Source organism: Salvelinus fontinalis, chromosome 41 (genome assembly GCF_029448725.1).
Source record: "Salvelinus fontinalis isolate EN_2023a chromosome 41, ASM2944872v1, whole genome shotgun sequence".
In the NCBI taxonomy this organism is placed as follows: Eukaryota; Metazoa; Chordata; class Actinopteri; order Salmoniformes; family Salmonidae; genus Salvelinus; species Salvelinus fontinalis.
Window position 1 is genome coordinate 7230519 of NC_074705.1, and position 18987 is coordinate 7249505.

The window sequence follows — 18987 nt, forward strand, 5'->3', positions numbered from 1 at the left end:
AGCTAGCCATTTCACATCCGTTACACTTCCTTTCAAATGGTATCAAGAATATGCATGTCCTTGCTTCAGGTCCTGAGCTACAGGCAATCTTTTTAGGCGAAAATTGAAAAAAAGGGGAGGTCCTTAACAGTCTTCATTTTAATTAAACTTTACTAATAACAAGAGGGCTTTGTGTTGAAGCTTATTTCTTCCTATTTAAGAAATAAGAGGTAGGTTTACCTGTTTAACAGACGAAATTAGGCTATAGGCTGCTATATCCATAGATTTGTAGGTCAATTCCTCCACCCACCATGCTTCCTTTAAATAACAGCCCACTGACACAGAGGTAGGCTAAATTAAAACAAAGACTCGAATTGAGGGGGTATGAAAGGGTATGCCACAGGCCTACCTTATATTAATGAAAACGTCAAAGCACAGGCCTACCCTTTGTTAGCTTAAGATTGAAGAAAATACAATGGATCCGATTATTTACAGTGATCTGTGACAGCACTTTGGTCCTCAATGCTTTATGTAAAATACACAGGAAAGACGTGACTCCGATGCATATGGAAATATAATTGTTGTGTACCAGAGACATTCAAAGGCTGAGTTATAGCCTTCTATAGTCACAAAAAATACTTTGATTGGGAAGTGATCAATTGATTAAGCTATTTACTTTCTGTACAATAGCAGATGTTTAAACCCAGACAGCTTTAAGGAAACACTTGTGACCTTATCTCGTTGGGTTAAGCCACGGAAGAAAAGTAGCCAGCAGTTAAAGTTTACATCTTTCTGCGTAGATATGACTACCGTTCCACCCCGGACAGAGTAGACCTAACTTTTGAAAGTACCATGCTCAGATGCCCAATGACGTCTCAGATTGCAAATAATTCAAACAGGGACAGTTTTGTTGCAAATACTGATTTGTCATTGGAAAAATACAATGAATACATATGCCCATCTCTCTGTCCATTCTTACCTTGTTATATCTGTAATTTGTGTGGTATTAAAAAAAAGATTCTGCTAATATGTAAAAATGAAGTACAATTGCATGAAATGTTTATAAACTCAGCAAAAAAAAGAAACGTCCTCCAATTGTCAACTGCGTTTATTTTCAGAAAACTTAACATGCGTAAATATCTGTGTGAACATAACAAGATTCAACAGCTGAGACATAGACTGAACAAGTTCCACAGACATGTGACTAACAGAAATTGAACAATGTCCCTGAACAAAGGGGGGGCAGTCAAAATCAAAAGTAACAGTCAGTATCTGGTGTGGCCACCAGCTGCATTAAGTACTGCAGTGCATCTCCTCCTCATGGACTGCACCAGATTTGCCAGTTCTTGCTGTGAGATGTTACCCCACTCTTCCACCAAGGCACCTGCAAGTTCCCAGACATTTCTGGGGGGAATGGCCCTAGCCCTCACCCTCCGATCCAACAGGTCACAGACATGCTCAATAGGATTGAGATCCGGGCTATTCGCTGGCCATGGCAGAACACTGACATTCCTGTCTTGCAGGAAATCATGCACAGAACGAGCAGTATGACTGGTGACATTGTCATGCTGGAGGGTCATGTCAGGATGAGCCTGGAGGAAGGGTACCACATGAGGGAGGAGGATGTCTTCCCTGTAAGGCACAGCATTGAGATTGCCTGCAGTGACAACAAGCTCAGTCCGTTGATGCTGTGACACACCGCCCCAGACCATGACGGAACCTCCACCTCCAAATCGATCCCGCTTCAGAGTACAGACCTCGGTGTAACGTTCATTCCTTCGACGATAAATGAGGATCCGACCATCACCCCTGGTGAGACAAAATCGTCGGAGAACAGCACTTTTGCCAGTCCCGTCTGGTCCAGCGACGGTGGGTTTGTGCCCATAGGCGACGTTGTTGCCGGTGATGTCTGGTGAGGACGTGCCTTACAACAGACCTACAAGCCCTCAGTCCAGCCTCTCTCAGCCTATTGCGGACAGTCTGAGCACTGATGGTGGGATTGTGCGTTCCTGGTGTAACTCGGGCAGTTGTTGTTGCCATCCTGTACCTGTCCCGCATGTGTGAGTTCAGATGTACCGATCCTGTGCAGGTGTTGTTACATGTGGTCTGCCACTGCAAGGACGATCAGCTGTCTGTCCTGTCTCCCTGTATCGCTGTCTTAGGCATCTCAGTAGGGACATTGTAATTTATTGCCCTGGCCACATCTGCAGTCCTCAGGCCTCCTTGCAGCATGCCTAAGGCACGTTCACACAGATGAGCGGGGACCCTGGGCATCTTTCTTTGGATGTTTTTCAGAGTCAGTAGAAAGGCCTCTTTAGTGTCCTAAGTTTTCATAACTGTGACCTTAATTGCCTACTGTCTGTAAGCTGTTAGTATCTTAACGACCGTTCCACAGGTGCATGTTCATTCATTGTTTATAGTTCATTGAACAAGCATGGGAAACAGTGTTAAAACCCTTTACAATGAAGATCTGTGAAGTTATTTGGATTTTTACGAATTCTCTTTGAAAGACAGGGTCCTGAAAAAGGGACATTTCTTTTTTAGCTGAGTTTAAAATGCTATTTTTTCCTCAGCCCAGCAAATACAATAACAGATTAATTCCACCCCTACTCTTGTCCACGGTAGTCTGCGAACTCACAACCTTCTGGCCTGCAGCACTTTGCACTATCAATATTCCTGTGTTGCCATATAATGCTTGCAAGACAAAGAACAGTTTCTAAAACTGCATATTCAAGGCTCTGGTCAGTCCAAGAAGTGAGGGTAAACGGTAGACATGTTCTCTGCTATCCACTTTGTTTTAATTATTATTTGGGGTATAGGGGAGGGTCAGGGAGGGTTTAGGTAAAATATATTTTGCCGAAGGGAGGGCCAGCCATTTTCCATGTAATTCTTATTATAAATAACGTTCACTCCCGTAGACAGCTCTGAAAGCATGATCAAAATACATTTGTTACTGACCAAATATGGAGTTGCTCAGAAAAACTCTTAAAATTTACTCCCGTTACGGCCATGACTATGAGTTTACACAAACATTAGCATTTTAGCTTTTATTTCAGGACTTTGACTGTGGGAAATCACCTTTCCAGTCAGTCTATTGTGTATATTGAAGTGGGATGGTGCCCCCAATACAATTCTGAATTCAAATACATCCACAGTGTGATTTCAACAGATTTTGAGTTGTTTTTGTCAAAATTACCTAATAATTTTCTTTTGTTTAATTTATATAACATTCAAACCTTGTTTTGTGGGTATCACTGAGTTGGCTGATACCCCATTTCATGGGTACACAATTCGTAGCTCAGGCTGTACAGTGCGATATGAATGCCCAATACATAATAGACTGACTGGGATGATGATTTCCCACAGTCAATGTCCTGTAATAAGAGGTAGGACGCTAATATGTGGAAACTCTACATAGTTGTGTTCTGTGGGTGTCACTGAGTAGGCTGATACCCCATTTCATAGGTGCACATTACATACCTTAGGGTGCACAGTGCATATATTATATGTATGCCCCCAAAGCAATTCTGAATTCAAATACATTGAAATACAGCAATTTCACCTCATTCAAATGAACCAATTAAATGTGTTTTGAGAATTTATATAACATTTCAACCTTGCTTAACATTATGTTGTCCAATTGTGGCATGTTTTCAAAATGTTTATGTTTGCATCAGTTTCAATGAGGGACTGATATTTTGAAAACGAACCGCGGATGACACTATTGTTGCTCGCGCTAATGTTGCTCACGACACACACGTGGAGAGAGGAATAGCTAACCAGACAGCGGATAGACGTGCAGCAGCAAGGATCTTGTGAGATAAGCTTTTTATTTTTATTTCACTTTGAATATAAATCTAACCAAAAGCTTAAATTACTACCAGCAAAACTATTGCGTATAGATTAGCATAGCAGACTTCGGTGGTTTGCAGCCTCTGGTTTTACCCGAACCCCTTCTGTTGTCATTCAAAACACGTCAGAGAAAATGGCGGAACTTGAAAAAGATGCAGGACTGCCCCAACCAATGCAGGATAACCGAGATGAAGAGGAGCCGGGCAATTCCATGGTAACAGAATGACGCGGAGACTCCTATTGTTCACTTTAAAAGTATGCCAAACAATAAACCATTGATTGCAAAGGTAAACAAACCATACAGCTCTATGCACAAGGCCTACTTTTAATAATACCCAGAAAATTGTACAAAAACACATTTACTCGAACAGTGCAGATGTAAAGGTTAGTAACAGAATGATGGTAAAATCTCCCTGCGTTTTTTTGTGACAGCATTTTCCAAAAACTGAAATATCTACTCCAAAGTAAGATTCAAAGAGGTCTGCAGAAATACTGCGTGTTTTTGAACTACAGTAAGTGAAGTGGATTAACACCCAGTAACATAATGATATCATGGCTGCTGAATAGACACAAAGGTAGACAAATGTAATATCATCCTTTGCATGTTTGGGTATTATTTTACAGACGGGCTATTATTCTAATGAGCTCGCAAACAAAAGGACATTTGGTTGGTCTGGACCAAATCAATCAATTGTATTTTATAAAGTGCTTTAAAAAAAAATCTGTACCAATCATAGACATCTATATTTCACACGTTTGGACATCAAAGTATAGCACAGAAGAGTAAAATACAGTACATTTTAAATGTACTCTACTCTAGTGTACGCTACTGTACTTAATTATTGTAGAGTACCATACTGTACTGTCCTATACTCTACTTTACTGTACTGTGCTGTCCAAACTTGTGAAACAGAAGTCTATGATTGGTTCTGATTTGGACTGACCAAATGTAACTACTTTTCAAATGTCCATGGATGTCCGGTGTTGGAAGGTGCTCAGTGGGTGAGAGGGCTGCTTACAGTCATTTGAAAGAAAGGGGGTTCATGGGTAGGTGTCATTAAGAGCCGGGATCAGTGACATTAACTAGAGAGAGAAGAGAGAGGGAGGGGTTGTCCAGATTCTCTCACACTTGCTTTGACCACCAGGTGACAGAAAGAGAAAGTAAACAGTTATGAGTTGAACATAACAGTATGCCAGTGGAAGGGAGGACAGTTTGTGACTACTATGAATTCCCATTGTAGCTAATTCAGTTGCAGTCATTCTGTTACAGATTTAAAAAAAATTGTCATTCTTTCACTGATTTGGCAACATATTGATGCACTTTAACACTTAATTAATTGTAGATGTGGGTTTTTGGTAACAAAATGCCAAGACACTAAGCAATACTTCTTAAACTTACAGAAGGGAAATAGTTTCTGCAAGTCTAAATGTTAATATTAGTTGGCAGGGGTCTTTACTTCAACATTGTTGAAATGTTGAAAAACAAATGATAGTCCCACTAAGCGCAAACCAGATGGGATGGCGTATCGCTGCAGAATGCTGTTGTAGCCATGCTGATTAAGTGTGCCTTGAATTCTAAATAAATCACAGTGTCGCTAGCAAAGTACCACCACACCACCTCCTCAATGCTTCACGGTTGGAACCACACATGCGGAGATCATCCGTTCATCTACTCTGTGTCTCACAATGACACGGCTGTTGGAAACAAAAATCTCAAATTTAGACTCATCAGACCAAAGGACAGATTTCCACCGGTCTAATGTCAATTGCTCATGTTTCTTGGCCCAAGCAAGTCTCTTCTTATTGTTGTCCGTTAGTAGTGGTTTCTTTGCAGCAATTTGACCATGAAGGCCTGATTCACACAGTCTCCTCTAAACAGTTGATGTTGAGATGTCTGTTACTTGAACTCTGAAGCATTTATTTGGGCTGCAATTTCTGAGGCTGGTAATTCTAATGAACTTATCCTCTGCAGTAGAGGTAACTGGGTCTTCCTTTCCTGTGGCGGTCCTCATGAGAGCCAGTTTCATCATAGCGCTTGGTGGTTTTGGCGACTGCACTAGAAGAAACTTTCAAAGTTCTTAACATTTTCTGGATTGACTGACCATCATGTCTTAAAGTCATGATGGACTGTCGTTAATCTTTGCTTATTTGAGCTGTCCTTGCCATAATATGGACATGGTCTTTTAACAAATAGGGCTGTCTTCTGTATACCAACCATACCTTGTCACAACACAACTGATTTACTCAAACGCATTATGAAGGAAGGAAATTCCACAAATTAACTTTGAACAAGGCACACCGATTAATTGAAATGCATTCCAGGTGACTACCGCATGAAGCTGGTTGAGAGAATACCAAGAGTGTGCAAAGCTGTGTGCAAAGCTGTCAAGGCAAAGGGTGGCTACTTTGAAGAATCTAAAATATATTTTGATTTGTTTAACATTATTTTGGTTACTACGTGATTCCATATGTGTTATTTCAAGGTTTTGATGTCTTCACTATTATTCTACGATGTAGAAAATAGTAAATATAAAGAAAAACCCTTGAATGAGTAGGTGTGTCCAAACTTTTGACTGGTGCTGTATTTCTATTACCTTTTAAGACTTGTTCGGCTAGATGTTTTCTGTGCAGTATGTCATCACGCACTGATTTGTATCTGCAACAAGTCCATTTGGTGGAAACATACCACTGATGAGGAAATGCGCATAGTTTTTTCATGCGGATTCTAGAATATTCACATTAAAATCTGTCGCCAATTGGAATGGAAACCTAGCTACTGTCACATTTCCTAGAAATAGCATAAATTATCAAATTGAATTGGTGTCGGTGCATATTTACCTCCACGACTTTACTCTTTTTTTGGGACCAGAAATCATAAGCCTTGGCTTATTCAAAATGTTAGGATGGAACAAATGGTTGAAAAATGTAAAAAAACAAAACTGTTTGAAAAAGCACCAAATTTGATGTGCTCCCATGAACTTCACATGCCAGTGATCATGGGGCTTTTTACATGGAAATGTCCACTACTAATACTACTGTCAATGAACCTTCTCTAGCCTAGATTAATAGCCTATGCTATCAATATGCTATATCATGGGGATCTGTAGACCTAATGACAAATCATCATTATCATGTTGATACTGCTAGGTATTTCAAATTATTAGACCTAGCTACTACTGTAAAGATGTGAAGACCCTAAGTTATTTGTTTAGCTATTTATTGTATATGCTATCTATTCTAATTTGGAATTTAACCATAATGAAAAGTAGGCTATATTATCACAAAAGGAATGTTTTAGAGAACAGAGACGATAGGCCTACTAGTAATTATGCAACTTTAAATGTTTTTCCAGGAAGAGGAGATGGACACCTCAGAAGACCTGCAAGATGACAACCTGATCAAGCAGGAACACTTCCACAGTTCTAATAATGAACAACAAGATGGACATTTGGCAGTTAGGAGGAACGTAATATTAGAACGAACTAAATTCAACCAAAGACAACAGGAAGCAGGAGAGACAGCTGATGATTTTATCACTGCACTTCATTGTTTGTCAGAACATTGTGGTTATGGAGCTCTGCTCAGTGAGATGATAAGAGACCGACTAGTCGCAGGCTTACGTGACAGAAGACTGTCCAAGCAATTACAAATGGACCCAGAACTAACACTGGATAAAGCTGTCACACGCATTCGTCAAACTGAACTTGTGAAAAAGCAACAGGACCTGCCAGAGTATACCTTCAAAGTTTCAAGCAACACTGCAAATATAAACAGTGTCCTGTCACATAGCAAACAGCAATGCCCAGCCAATTCCCAGTGCCAATTAGAGAAGAGGAATCAAAACTCAGAAAGACCACAACAACCCCAAACAACGCAGGAGAATGGAGAGGAGCCCCTAGATACTGATGTCTTCAGTCCTGGAGGAGAAAAGCCTCACTACTGTGCCTGCTGCGGTAGGAGCTTTCAAAAAGTGAGGGATCTTATAAGACACCAGCGAACACATACTGGAGAGAAGCCTCATAACTGCTCTGATTGCAACAGAAGTTTTGCTCGATTAGATAATCTCAAGTCACACCAAAAAATACACGCGAAAGACAAACATCATTTTCACTCCACTAAATGTGTGGAAAGCATTGTCCTATTGGAGAAGCTTAAAAAACACCAGCTGGAGAATACCTTCAAAGCTACCAGCAGTGCAGCAAATGTAGACAGTATGCCTGAACTTGGGAAAAATCAGCACCGAGAAAGACAACTGCCCCAAACAACTCAGGAGAACAGAGAGAAGCCTCATGATACTTCCGATGACCCTATTGTGAGTTTTAATAGAGGTGAGAGGCGTCACCACTGTTCCGACTGTGGGAAGAGCTTTACACGAGTTTATCATCTTAAAAGACACCAAAGAACACATACGGGAGAGAAGCCTCATCGCTGCTCTGATTGTGGCAAAAGTTATTCCCAGTCGTATGATCTGAAAATACACCACCAGCGAAAGCATATGAAAGGGAAATACTTCCACTGCAATCATTGTGAAGAACATTTCTCCAAACCAGAAGATCTGAACAGACACATGCATGTACATGCTGGAGAAAAGCCATACCTTTGCCCAGACTGTGGGAAGAGATTCCAGTTGTTAAATGCATTTGAAATGCACCAACAAAAACATACTTTGGGGCTTCTTGAGTGCTCTTATTGTGGTAAAAGTTTTTCTAAAGTGGATAAACTTAAACTACACCAGCGAACACATACGGGAGAGAAACATTTTCACTGCCCTGACTGTGGGAAAAGTTTTACCCGCTCAGATCTTCTGAAAAGTCACCAGAGGACACATAAGAAAGAGGGTGATTGTCCTTACTGTGATAAAAGCTTTTCTGAACCGGGAGAACTAAAAATACACATGGAAGTACATAGTCAAGAAAGGCCTCACCTTTGCCCCGACTGTGGGAAGAGATTCAAACTGTTATGGTCGTTGAAAAAGCACCAGCGAAAACACACAGAGAAGATCTCACCAAGGGAAAAGCGTCACCACTGTTCCGACTGCGATAAGAGTTTTACTCGCGGATATCATCTTAAAAGACATCGGGAAACACACACAGGAGAAAAGCCTCACCACTGCTCTAATTGTGACAAAAGCTTTGCAGGAAAGGAGAGGCTTAAACAACATCAACTAACACACAAGGAAAAGAAACGTTACCGCTGTTCAAGGTGTGATAAAAGATTTCCTGACATGGCAAATCTACGAACTCACCTTCCAGTACATTCCGTAGAACTGGCACTCCACTGTTCTGACTGTGGAAAGTGTTTCTTAAACAAGGCAAAGTTTGAAAGACACCAAAAAATACACACTGGAAGTGGAAAAATACCATTCCTCTGCACTGACTGCGGGGAGGGTTTTACAAATTTGCGACAGTTGGAAGACCACCAGCGAACACACACTGGAGAGAAACCGTACTACTGCATTGATTGCGGGAAGAGTTTTGCACATGAAAAAACATTTAAGTGTCACAAGCAAGCACACAAGTTCAAACTCTCTGGAGAAAGAGCAGCCTATCCTTGCTCGGAATGTGGAAATACTTTTTCTCGTTCATGTGATGTGATGAGCCATTTGAGAAGGGTGCATAATAAAGAGAAACCTTTCCAGTGCTCCTGCTGTGGGAAAAGATTTTTCCAAAAGAACTCACTCACAATACACATGAGAATGCACACTGGAGAGAAACCGTACCACTGCTCAGAATGTGGTCAAAGCTTCTCCCAAATGAACGACAGAAAACGCCACCAGAAGAGGCAACACTCTGGAGAGGAGACTTGATCTCTATACTACAGTGTGGAAGGCACAGTCAGAGACACTCAATAAGAAAGGACTACAACAGAAACACACAAATACAATATTGTAACAGTATCACCATCTTTATTCCAGGTTTATATTTGTCATATCCTTGAAATAATTTTGTATCAACAGTCAAGTTTATTTCACAAATGACTGCTGTTTTTTTGTTTGGTTATCTCGTCACTCCTAGTTTCTACCCTGCATAAATGGTATTTGTTAATCCTCCCCTGCACCTAAAGCATCCCATAAGGCCAGACAACCTAATAGTTAAGGCTATTTCAAATAACAAAAAGTGTAGTTAATATAGGGACTTGTCTATTAGAATAAAAGTCTAACTGGACAATGAATATTAGGGATGTAATCATCACAGTATAGAAATAATTTACATGCCAAGATTATGGTATAATTTTGGAAATCCACAACAACAAAAAACTGTCTTTCAGCATTCAGACTCATACACATCTGCCTCAAGTTATTAGATATCCAAGTTATTGAGATTGTAACATCATGGCATGTAATCCTCATTTCTTACTTCTGAAAGTGCGATCAGAAGATTTGTGTTAGCTACTGACACAGTTGTGCTTTTTGAAGTGTCTTGAATCAGAAAAGCCTTTTCCACATCTCTTGCAGTAGTATGGCCTGACTCCTGTGTGCACTTGCATGTGGGTTTTGACATGTTTGGCTTGTCTGAATCGTGTCCCACAGACATCACAGCTGAAAGGCTTCTCTCCCGCGTGGACTCGCTCATGTCTTTTGAGATTACCGATAAATCCAAAAGTCTTCCCACAATCACTGCACTTGTGTGGTTTCTCACCTGTATGGATCAGCTCATGTATCTTAAGAGATTGTTTTGTAATATATCTCTTTCCACAACAACCACAAGCATTGGGCTTCTCTCCAGTGTGTAATTTCTGGTGATAGTCAAAAGTAACTTTATGGAGAGAAGTCTTTCCGCATGTGGAACAAGTGTATATGTTTTCTCCTGTGTGAATTCTTCCATGTGTTTTCAGAGAACCGATGGAGCTGAAGCCCTTCAAACATATCTCACAGCTGAAGGGTTTTGGTTGATCGGTTTGTTTTTGTTGGTTGGCCTTGTTCTTTCTGGTTCTTGAGTGCCCCTCTCCATCAGCCACGTGTGATAGCTTGTGAATTCTCAGTTGATAATTGTAAAGATAAGTCTTTCCACAAACGTCACACATAAATGGTTTTAATGCCCCATGAACTAGCATGTGAGCTTTTAAGTTGGTGGACTGAATGAATATCTTTCCACACGCCTCACATGTGTGCGGCCTCTTCTTCGTGTGAATTCGATGGTGTCTCGTAAGGTTCTCCTTAAAGATGAAAGTAGCTTCACATATTTCACATCTAAATGGCTTCTCCCCTGTGTGAACTACCTGGTGCTCCTGCAATTCGACAGGACGCCAGAAGGTCTTGTAACAGTGGGAGCATGGGTGTGGGCGTTCTGTACGTTCAGTATGTACAGATCTAATATGCGTTTTCAGGTTTTGAGATATACTGAAATTCTTTCCACATGTAGTACAGCTGTATGGTTTTTCACCTCTGTGAACTCGCTGGTGTACGTCAAGCATGTACTTTGAGGCGAAACCTCGTCCACAAGTGAGGCAGGTGAACGGTTTCACCTCTGCATGAACAAACTCATGTGATTTCAGATTTGTCTTACTACTGAATTTCTTTCCGCAAACTTTGCAACTGAAAGGTTTCTCTTTTGAGTGAGTTTGCATGTGATGAGTCAGGATACAGTTCAGGCGGAAGGTTTTCGCACAAATGTCACACTTATAGGGCCCCTTAAGTTTATTGTGAACTGCTATATGGCGTTTCAACAGACAGTTCGCTTGGAAGGTCTTCTCACATATGTCACACTTGAAGGGTTTCCTCAGCTTGGAAATGCTCTGCTGTATTCCGTGGCTGTTTTCTGTGGATTCTGTGCCATTAGCAGTATGGCTGCTTGTTTCTTTTTCATGACTGCCTCTCCCGCTGTCTGTTTCCTCTGGAACAACAGCTCTCATTGGTTCACCCTTGGATTCAGAGTCTCTAAATGAGGGCTTTGTATTCAGTTCACGTGAGTCTCCCACAGAGAGAAGAAGTCTCTGTCGGTTTACTGTAAGCCTCTGCAGCACCTACAGATAAGAGGAATATACAGGCATTATGCTACAGTAAATGACTGGTTTGACAGCCATCTTTCAACACAACACAAAATTGTACCAGCAACAACTGTATGGCTGTGTCCCAAATGGCACCCCTATATAGTGAATAGGGTGAAGGGCTCGACTTACAGGGCTGCCCACTGGTCTCAGGAGGTTTTGGAAATCCTCCAGTGCCAGTCAATCATCCATGTCAGTGGCCCGCTTGAAAAAAACTCCTGAAGCTGTTAGCTCGTTATGTAGATTATTTAGCACACTGTGCCACACACTGCCTACTTTGAGCGGAATATCACCGGGCAGCGAGAGCGTGCAGCCTTCAAACAACTGGTTGTGGAGCAGCTCACAGAAGAGCGGTAGGCACAGGAAAGCAGTAGAAAATACATTTCAAGTTATGAAATCTAGCCTACCAGTGAATTTGAAGGCAAGAATCGGTGGACAAACCTGGTGTTTAAAAAGTTTGGTCTGATGTCTGAGCAGTGTTTTAAAAATATATATTTTTTAAATCTGTATTTAAAAAAAAATCTGTCCTACAGATAAAAAATAAAAAAAATGTTTCATGAGATTGGAGAACATTAAGGGAGGGAGTTTAGACAATTCCTCCATACAGAATCTTTCCAGATCCTTGATATCCTTTGTCTGCACTTATGGACTGCCCTCTTAAATTCAAACCAAAGATTTTCAATGGTGTTCATCTCCGGAGACTGATTTTGTGGTCAATTAACCATTTCTTTGTGGAATTTGATGTGTGCTTGGGGTATTTGTATTTTGGCTCCCAAGTGGCGTAGCATCACTACAGTCCCTGGTTCGGATCCAGGCTGTATCACATCCGGCCGTGATTGGGAGTCCCATAGGGTGGTGCACAATTGGCCCAGCGTCGTCTGGGGTAGGCCGTCATTGTAAATAAAATGTGTTCTTAACTGACTTGCCTAGTTTTTTTTGTCTTGCTGGAAGAAAGATACACTTTCGGGCAGGTTTCAGCCTCCTGGCAGAGGTAACCAGGTTTTTGGCTAAAATGTCCTGGTACTTGGTAAAGTTCATGATGCCATTGACCTTAACAAGGGCCCCAGGACCAGTGGAAGCAAAAATAGCCCCATAACATCAAAGATCCACCACCTTATTTACAGTAGGGATGAGATACTTTCTGCATATGCATTGTTCTTTTGAAGGCCAAAGAGCTCTATTTATATTTCATATGGCCATAGCATGCACCGGTTCCAAAGCATTTACACAAGTATTCACACCCCTGAGTCAATACTTTGTAGAAGCACATTTGGCAGCGATTAAAGCTGTCTTTCTGGGTAAATCACTAAGAGCTTTCCACACATCTACCGGTTATTCTTTTCAAAATTCTTCAAGATCTGTCAAATTGGTTGTTCATAAAAACCTGGTTACTATGCTTTGTATTCTGTACAGGCTTCCTTCTTTTCCCTCTGCCAATTAGGTTAGTATTGTGGAGTAACTACAATGTTGTTGATCCATCCTCAGTTTTCTTCTATCACAGCCATTAAACTCTGTAACTGTTTCAAAGTCACCATTGTCCTCATCCCTGAGCGGTTTCCTTCCTCTCCTGCAACTGAGTTAGGAAGGACGCCTGTATCTTTGTAGTGACCTGGTGTATTGATACACCATCCATAGCATAATTCATAACTTCACTATGCTCAAAGGGATATGCAATGTCTGCTTTTTTATTTTTACCCATCTACCAATAGGTGCCCTTCTTTGCGAGGCATTGGAAAACCTTCCTGGTCTTTGTGGTTGAATCTGTGTTTGACATTCACTGCTCGACTGAAGGGCCTTACAGACAATTGTATGTGTGGGGTACAGACATGATGTAGTCATTCAAAAATCATGTTAAACACTATTATTGCACACAGAGTGAGTCCATGCAACTTATTAAGGACATTTTTACTCTTGAACTTATTTAGGCTTGCCATAACACAGGCTTAATACTTATTGACTCAAGACATTTCAGCTTTTCATTTTTAATTAATTTGTAAACATTTGAAAAAATATAATTCCACTTTGACATTATGGGGTATTATGTGTTGACCAGTGACACAAAAACTCAATGTAATCCATTTTAAAATCAGTCTGTAACACAACACTATGTGGACAAAGTCAAGGGGAGTGAACACTTTATGAAGGTTCCCAGTTGTTTATTGGGTAAACCACCAACGTCTCAGCATCCCTGTGCCTTCTTCAGGGCGATGTCATGAATGCATGAACCAGGTTATGTAGACAAACTGTGTTATTAGTGCAACCAATGACAATAGTGAGGGGTTGTGTCATAGTAATTACAGTGATGAAGATGAAAAGTGAAACTGTTAAAGCAAAAAGTTTACAGCATGTTGAATATATTAGGGTATTGTTTTCATTATCATATTGCAACATGATTAGATATTTTGCATAGTATTAACATCAACATTCATTATTTCATTTCATATACTTATTTCATTGTTTCCATTTGATCTTTGTCACATGTCATTTTTTGGTTCAAACATAACATCTTGGGGCACGCTGATAAGCTCTGGAAAGAATGTGTTCACTTGACAGACTTGTTCATATAAAAGGGGACTTGTTCATAAAAAAGGGCCTGAGAACAAAGTCAATATTAAGACCACTAGGGGTCAGTGTTTCTAGATAGGACATTCAGTAGGTCTCCCTCAATAGTAGGGTCTCCTCTCCTTGGTAGAGTAATATGCTCGATACCTCCTTGGTAGAGTAATATGCTCGATACCTGTGTATTTGAGGGAGGAGATAGAATGGTTAGCTTCAACAAAGTGAGCTGCTACCAAGTAGTCAGTGTTCTTACACCTGATTGCGTTGCGGTGTTCAGCTATGCGTTGTTTTAATTGTCTTTTCAATTATCCTACGTAGACTATTCCACAGGTGATGAGATAGATTACTCCTTTTGTCTTACATGAAATGACATCGCTAACAGGGATTTTTCGACCTGTGTGTGGGTGTCTGAAGAAGGATGTTTTTCGTAGTGCTCTTACACTGTACACATGAGCCACATTTGCAATTCCCATTTTGAATGGGTGCCAAGATTGTCTGAGTGGGCTCAGGGGGCAGGTCAGATCTCACTAGGCTGTCCCCAATATTGTGGCCACGCTTATAGACCACTAGTGAAGGTTCCTTAAAGAGGTGTGCAATTTTTGTGTGTGCAGAATAAGTGTAATGGTATCAAATACATCCAACATGGTTTCCATTCCATTCGCTTCGTTCCAGCCATTATTATGAGCGTTCCTCCCCTCAGCAGCCTCCCCTGATGCCAGTGCTTTTTCAGGATTGCTCTCATTTTCTCTGAACACTTGGTATACTTTGTGCAGAAGACTTGCGTTGGGTTTCTTCTTTGGTTTAGTTTGAGCAGTTCCTCTTTTAGTGTTTGGGATATTTTAATCATTGCATCATCAAGAGTTTATTTTGAATTTGTGTGTAATTTTCTTAGCATTGGTGTCAAAATATGACCGTTGGCCACAGATGCATTTAGTCCTCCACAACTGGCCATATGATAAACCATTCTTGAGGGGAATGGGATGCATACTGTCCGCAGTCTCTGGGCTTTGTGTATAAGTCTCTGTGTAATACGTAATTATTTTTAATGATCCAACTCTCTTGGCTAAGACTTGAGGAGAGACTGACTGCATTACTTCTTATTTTTATAAGAAATATTAATGTTGAAAATCCCAAATTGTTTGCATAGTCAACTTACACACAGCTCTGACACACACACTTACCCCACCAGACATGCCACCAGGGGTCTTTTCACAGTCCCCAAATCCAGAACAAATTCAAGAAAGTGTACAGTTTTATATAGAGCCATTATTTCACGGAACTCCGTTCCATCTCATATTGCTCAAATGAACAGCAAACCTGGTTTAAAAAAAAAGATAAAGCAACACCTGACGACACAACGCCTCTCCCTTATTTGACCGAGATCATTTCTGCATTGATATGTAGGCTACGTGTGCCTTTAAAAAAATGTATGTAGTTCTGTCCTTGAGCTGTTCTAGTCTATTAATGTTCTGTATTATGTCATGTTTCATGTTCTGTGTGAACCCCTGGAAGAGTAGCTGCTGCTTTCGCAACAGCTAATGGGGATCCAACTAAAAATAAATAAAAAACTTCCTTCCCAGAGCACAAAAACATAATCTTTGTACCTCTTCCATAGGAGGATTTTAGACAGGAGGGGGTGTGTCTCTGTTTTGTAAATGAGTGCTTCCTCAAATTGTCCACATACAGATTCACATATTTAGGAGCAAAGGGGGAGCCCATGGCCACACCCTGAATTTGGAGGAAAAAGTCTGACTCAAAGACAAAGTAGTTGTTGGATAATATCAGTTCAGTCAGTTGCAGGATGCATTCATTGGATGGAGCAAGGGTAGGGTCTCTCTGCTGGAGAGGTGTTGCAAGCCTTCTGTGTGTGGGATGTTCGTGTACAAACTCTCCACATCAAAAGTGGCCAGCAGGGTACCTTCTGGTAGGCCATCTATCAATGAGATCATGTGACATCAGGTCTTTGTCATAAGATGGGAGATTGTCAACCATCGGTTTGATGTGGTGGTCCACAAAAATGCAATTCTTCCTCCTTTGTCACAATTTTTTCATGATATTCAGGCAATCTGATTCTAAATTTGATTCTAAGTCTACTCAGGTTATCATAGGATTTGTGTTTCTGGTTGTCTTTCAGTAAGTCACCAACATCACTTTCAACAATCCTGCAGAAGGTAAATATGATACTAACTGATGGTGTAGGGGTTTACTAACATCTGTCTGAACTTACTGAACTAAAATCCACAAATAGCAGTTGAGCATAGGCCTTGGGGTTCTCCAGATGTTGCGGGATGAGATGCACTATAATGAGGATTGCATCATCAGTGCCACATTGGAGCTCGTTTTTTTCACTGATTTCCCAGTTGACTTGAAAGCCCTGAAGTCAGACATCGGAGATTTCCTAGTTCTGATGGGGCTTTCAAGAGAACTCAGAACCTCCGAATTAAAAATTGCATATGTTTTTTGCATAGAGGTTCCTACTGGTTGATGCTGATACTTTCTAATTCGGAAACTGGAGCTCATCTTTCTACGAGTTTCCATGTCGAAAATGTCTGTTTCCGAGTTCCGAGTTGTCTTGAACACGTCATATAAACTCAGCAAAAAAAGAAACTTCCCTTTTTCAGGACCCTGTCTTTCAAAGATAATTGGTAAACATCCAAATAACTTCACAGATCTTCATTGTAAAGGGTTTAAACACTGTTTCCCATGCTTGTTCAATGAACCATAAACAATTAATAAACATGCACCCGTGGAACAGTCGTTAAGATACTAACAGCTTACAGACAGTAGGCAATTAAGGTCAGTTTTGAAAACTTAGGACACTAAAGAGGCCTTTCTACTGACTCTGAAAAACAACAAAAGAAAGATGCCCAGGGTTCCTGCTCATCTGCGTGAATGTGCCTTAGGCATGCTGCAAGGAGACATGAGGACTGCAGATGTGGCCAGGGAAATAAATTGCAATGTCCGCACTGTGAAATGCCTAAGACAGCGCTACAGCGAGACAGGACGGATAGCTGATCGTCCTCGCAGTGGCAGACCACGTGTAACAACACCTGCACAGGATCGGTACATCCGAACATCACACCTGCGGGACAGGTACAGGATGGCAACAACAACTGCCCACGTTCTGGTACTGGTACTCCCTGTATATAACTCCACATTGATCTGGTACTGGTACTCCCTGTATATAGCTCCACATTGATCTGGTACTGGTACTCCCTGTATATAGCTCCACATTGATCTGGTACTGGTACTCCCTGTATATAGCTCCACATTGATCTGGTACTGGTACTCCCTGTATATAGCTCCACATTGATCTGGTACTGGTACTCCCTGTATATAGCTCCACATTGATCTGGTACTGGTACTCCCTGTATATAGCTCCACATTGATCTGGTACGGGTACTTCCTGTATATAGCTCCATTCTTGTGTATTTTATTTAATTCCTCTTGTATTGCTATTTGTATTATTTGTATTAATTTTTTACTTTGCTTCGTTGGGAAGTGCTCGTAAGCAAGCATTTCACATAAAGTGGCCTAACCAATCAGCCCTAAGCCAGATTTGGTTGGAGGGCCCCCCACCTCGTGGCAAAACATTTTAGTGGACCCCCTCTTGATGGCGGAGATACATTTTTTAAGTTAGTTTCCTGCAATTCTACAATTCAAATTTTGCAATTTTATAAAAATGTTTTATTAAATTATACTAATTTGCCATGGGGCAGAGATTTTTTAGTTTTTTGTTTTACACCTAATTTCCTGCAATTCTACTCATTTATCCATGGGGTGGAGATAACTTTTTGCAGTTTTAAAGTACATTTCCTACAATTCTACACATTTTGCCATGACTTATGCCATGTTCATATAACATCTGAGTGAGAATGAGTAACAAAATCAATTGGAAACCACTGGAGGTCAGGGCCGCTGGGCACGAGCCAGGTCGGTATTTGCGCATGATCACCACAAGTTTAGATAGCTGGCTAGACTAACTACCAATCAAGAAATTGCCATGGATAATTGTCAGATAATTGAGAGACTGATGAATGAAGAGAGAAACTGCTGACGCACAACCAAATTTGGTGGAAAGAGGCCTCATCATTGTATCCGTGCCATTATGGCATCCATGATAGCATGGGCAGCACCATTGAGGCCATCTCCAGTCATGTTATTTTATTCTTAACGATTGGCTAATCCCTCCTGATGACCCGGTTGGACATGACTCCAACAGTTGGAAGTTCCTCCCAGTTGATTGCATTAAAATGATGGAAGCCCTCAATGGTGATGCCCATGCCAATATGGCCACTAGAGGCCTCTATTATTCTCTATGGTTGGAACCAAAGCATTGTGGGAGACAACCTTCTTCTGTTCTTTTGGAAGCAAAAGGCACTACATGCTCATAAATGGCTGATGTCCCACCTATCATTGGTTATTATCAATGCATGTCTACTAATTATAGCTTAAATACATATTTATCCTTATATCCTTACAATCTAATTACATAGGCCTACATGTGATCCAAATTTCTAACAGAAATAATTAAATGTCCTACTTGCGACAATATAGCTAATGTATTTATCTAGATGTTACTATAATGTTGTGTCCCATGTTATAGCCTAT

At 40.8% G+C, this 18987-nt stretch overlaps 1 protein-coding gene across 3 annotated transcripts; it reads left to right on the forward strand.

Annotated features, from left to right (window-relative positions):
• Positions 1 to 3730: 3730 nt before the first annotated feature.
• On the forward strand, positions 3731 to 15955 carry LOC129840383 (oocyte zinc finger protein XlCOF6-like). 3 transcript variants are annotated; one of them, XM_055908215.1, is made up of 2 exons: positions 3731 to 4118; positions 7184 to 15955. In XM_055908215.1, the coding sequence occupies exons 1-2, from the start codon at positions 4089 to 4091 to the stop codon at positions 9635 to 9637; spliced, it is 2484 nt and encodes an 827-aa protein (XP_055764190.1). In that variant the 5' UTR covers positions 3731 to 4088; the 3' UTR covers positions 9638 to 15955. The 3 variants fall into 3 exon arrangements, with proteins under 3 accessions (XP_055764190.1, XP_055764189.1, XP_055764188.1); XM_055908214.1 differs by having other exon boundaries at positions 3731 to 4086; XM_055908213.1 differs by having other exon boundaries at positions 3731 to 4045.
• The last annotated feature ends 3032 nt before the right edge of the window (positions 15956 to 18987 follow it).

Excerpts from the sequence above, each read along its gene's own strand:
- LOC129840383 (XM_055908213.1), top strand. The coding sequence starts at position 3,965 with ATGGCGGAACTTGAAAAAGATGCAGGACTGCCCCAACCAATGCAGGAT. Across the intron at positions 4,046-7,183 it reads AGGAGCCGGGCAATTCCATG|GAAGAGGAGATGGACACCTC; the intron begins GTAACAGAATGA and ends ATGTTTTTCCAG.